This window comes from Mus caroli, chromosome 15, assembly GCF_900094665.2.
Source record: "Mus caroli chromosome 15, CAROLI_EIJ_v1.1, whole genome shotgun sequence".
In the NCBI taxonomy this organism is placed as follows: Eukaryota; Metazoa; Chordata; class Mammalia; order Rodentia; family Muridae; genus Mus; species Mus caroli.
In genome coordinates this window covers 91,950,419-91,953,641 of record NC_034584.1, presented here as the reverse complement: position 1 = coordinate 91,953,641, position 3,223 = coordinate 91,950,419, and the positions used below count along the sequence as shown (strand labels likewise).

At 50.2% G+C, this 3,223-nt stretch overlaps 1 protein-coding gene across 1 annotated transcript; it reads left to right on the top strand.

Moving 5' to 3' along the window:
• The first annotated feature begins 1,379 nt into the window (after window positions 1–1,379).
• On the top strand, window positions 1,380–2,831 carry LOC110310690 (testis-specific H1 histone). The gene has a single exon (XM_021183810.1). The coding sequence runs from the start codon at window positions 1,531–1,533 to the stop codon at window positions 2,737–2,739; it is 1,209 nt and encodes a 402-aa protein (XP_021039469.1). The 5' UTR covers window positions 1,380–1,530; the 3' UTR covers window positions 2,740–2,831.
• The last annotated feature ends 392 nt before the right edge of the window (window positions 2,832–3,223 follow it).

The window sequence follows — 3,223 nt, the reverse complement described above, 5'->3', positions numbered from 1 at the left end:
CGACCCTGCGCTCTAGCTACCCCGGTGCTGGTCCGGCCGGAAGAGCACTTTTACACATTCTTTTGGTTCTTTTGTTTTGTTTTATACTGGCCTTGCAAGAAGAGAATTGCCTTCACTAGGGACTGTTTTTCCTGCTGCAGTGTAGGAGGTTGACAGTGACATTCCCACTAATTTCCGAGCATTCTGAGGTTCATCTTGCTATAGGAGACATTTGTGGATCCCATTCATGTGTCCATTCAGGTTCAGGGATAGTGGTGTTAGGGTGCTAGTTGGAAAAGGTAGAACTGTTGTTTCTTTGGAGCAGTACCTCATCCTGTAGGTCAAGCTCTGTTGAAACTGTCTATGTAGCCCAGGCTAGCCTCCAACTCATTGTGATCCTCAGCTACCTGGATTCTGGGATTACAGACATGAGCCACTATATCCAGCTAAGAAAGTGCAGTTGGTAGATCAGAGAGAAGGATATCAGTATGCAAATAATAAAACAGGTAAGTAAAGGGGACAGGAGGAAGAATGGGAGGTAGCCAGAAACCAATTAGAGATATGGAAATGTATTAGAGATTTCAGTTGGTGTAGAATAAAGAATACTCATGAAAGTCTTTGTGTGTGTGTGATCCAAAATTTGCAAATGATAGTGCAAATATAAACAAATTTCAAAAGAAATAAATGAAAATTTAAGCAACCAAAATACATTCCCTCCTATGTTGGCTGCTCTGGGGGAGCTAAGGTATAGCTCCTCAGCCTTCTCTGGAAAAGAGCTTTCCCAGTCACTGCTGCTTGGGAGTCTACTGGCCACTTGAGGCTCCCTCTAGCTCCTACACAGGCCTCTGACCCTTCTGGGCTTATCCTATTCAGACTAAAATTTGCTGAGAACGTTTTTTTGTTTGTTTGTTTGTTTGTTTGTTTTTTTGTTTTTGTTTTGGTTTTGGTTTTGGTTTGTTTGTTTGTTTTTTGTTTTTGTTTTTGTTTTAACAGCACAAATAAGTCCAGAAACAAAAACAGCCCAAGAAGAAGACAGAATAAAAGTGTTCTCACGTTTTCCTTGGGGAAATTTTCACTTAAGAGTTGAACGGGGGTGGGGCAGGGGGGCGGGGGGAGTTTGTTTTGGCATATTTGTTTTTGCTTTGTTTTGGTTTCTGTGAGGACTGAAGAAATAGTCCTCTTTGCCGTCATTTTATTTTGTATTTGTCTTGTATTCCCCTTAGCTTTATCTTTCTAAATAGATCTTCCTTAATTTTTTTCAGGGTATACCCTTCCCAAATATTCACATTTTAGCAAGAGCTGGCCAGGAACAAAGCCATGGTTATGACGATTACACTGGCAATTGTTACATACTTGCAGGTGTGAAGAGCTGGGATGGCACAGAGGTCAAAGGAGAGCAGAGGGCTGCATCTACCTTTCCACCAGGACGCAAGCCCAAGCCCGGGGCCTGGGGTGGGGGGCTTTGTGACATAGGCGCCCCAGAACCCCACACCCGCTGAGGCCAGAGGCCAGATCAAAGCAGGTGGCCCCGCGGTGGGGGGAAGCGGGGCCATGGCTGAGGCCGTCCAGCCCAGTGGGGAATCCCAAGGCGCAGAACTTACGATCCAGATCCAGCAGCCTGCAGAGAGAGCCCTGAGAACGCCGGCCAGGCGGGGTACGCAGTCAGTGCTCAGAGTGTCCCAGCTGCTGCTCAGGGCCATTGCGGGCCACCAGCACCTAACTCTGGATGCGCTCAAGAAGGAGCTGGGAAACGCCGGCTACGAAGTGCGCCGGGAGATCTCCTCTCACCACGAGGGGAAGTCCACCAGGTCGGAGAAAGGCACGCGCCTGAGGGTCAGTGGCAGCGACGCTGCTGGCTACTTCAGGGTCTGGAAGATTTCAAAGCCGAGGGAAAAGGCGGGACAATCCCGGTTGACGCTGGGCAGCCACTCTTCTGGGAAGACCGTGCTCAAATCCCCCAGACCACTCAGGCCCCGCTCGCGTCGCAAGGCAGCCAAGAAGGCCAGAGAAGTCTGGAGACGCAAGGCCAGGGCTTTGAAGGCAAGGTCCAGGAGGGTCAGAACAAGGTCCACATCAGGGGCCAGATCAAGGACCAGGTCAAGAGCCTCTTCAAGGGCCACTTCAAGGGCCACTTCAAGGGCCACTTCAAGGGCCACATCAAGGGCCAGATCAAGAGCCCGGTCAAGGGCCCAGTCAAGTGCCAGATCAAGCGCCAGGTCAAGCGCCAAGTCAAGCACCAGGTCTAGCGCCAAGTCATGGGCCAGGTCAAAGGCTAGGTCAAGGGCAAGGTCTAGAGCTAAGGACCTAGTGCGTTCCAAAGCCCGGGAACAGGTTCAGGCCAGGGAACAGGCTCGTGCTAGAGCCAGGGAACAGGCTCATGCCAGAGCCAGGACACACGACTGGGTCAGGGCCAAGGCACAGGAGTTTGTCAGTGCCAAAGAGCAGCAGTACGTCAGAGCCAAGGAGCAGGAGCGTGCCAAGGCCAGGGAACAGGTGCGTATCGGAGCCAGGGATGAAGCCAGGATCAAGGTGAAAGATTACAACAGAGTACGGCCTACAAAGGAAGACACCAGTCCTAGGCAAGCAGAGGAGAAGAATTCAAACTCCAAACTCAGGGAAGAGAAGGGACAGGAACCGGAGAGGCCAGTAAAACAAACCACCCAGAAGCCAGCTGTGGACAACGCTCCCAGCATACAAGGGAAATCATGCACAAAGTCTTTTACCAAAAGTGGTCAGCCTGGGGACACTGAGTCTCCTTAATGCCAGAGCTGTTCCTCTGGGTACGTACGGTTGCTTTTCCATATGGGCTCCAAGGAGATCAGCTCTCTTTCAATGAAGCAATTTACAAGACCTTCCCGTGTCTATGTTTCTTCTTGCTCATCACTGGAAGCGGAAAGGTGGCGTGTTGCGGGGAGATCTATAGCTGAGGCTTAGGAGGTAAGGGCTGAGATTCCGCTAGTCCCACGGAACCCAGAGAAGTGCCTTCCTTTGGGGTGGGGCGGGGGAGAGGATTGTGGGAGGGGGGTGACTAGGAGCGGGGCAGTGAGTGAGCATTAAAGTTAAAAAAAAAAAAAGGAAAAGAGTAGAGAGAGGAAGAGGGAAGTCAGAGTTACGCAAGAATGCCCATCAGGGACACTCAAATCCTAGGCGCGATTTTTGAGAAGAGGGCAAAAGAAGAAGAAGAAGAGCCTTTAAATGTCCTAGTGATTCAGACATGGTCTTAATATTAATTTTAGGGTAAAAT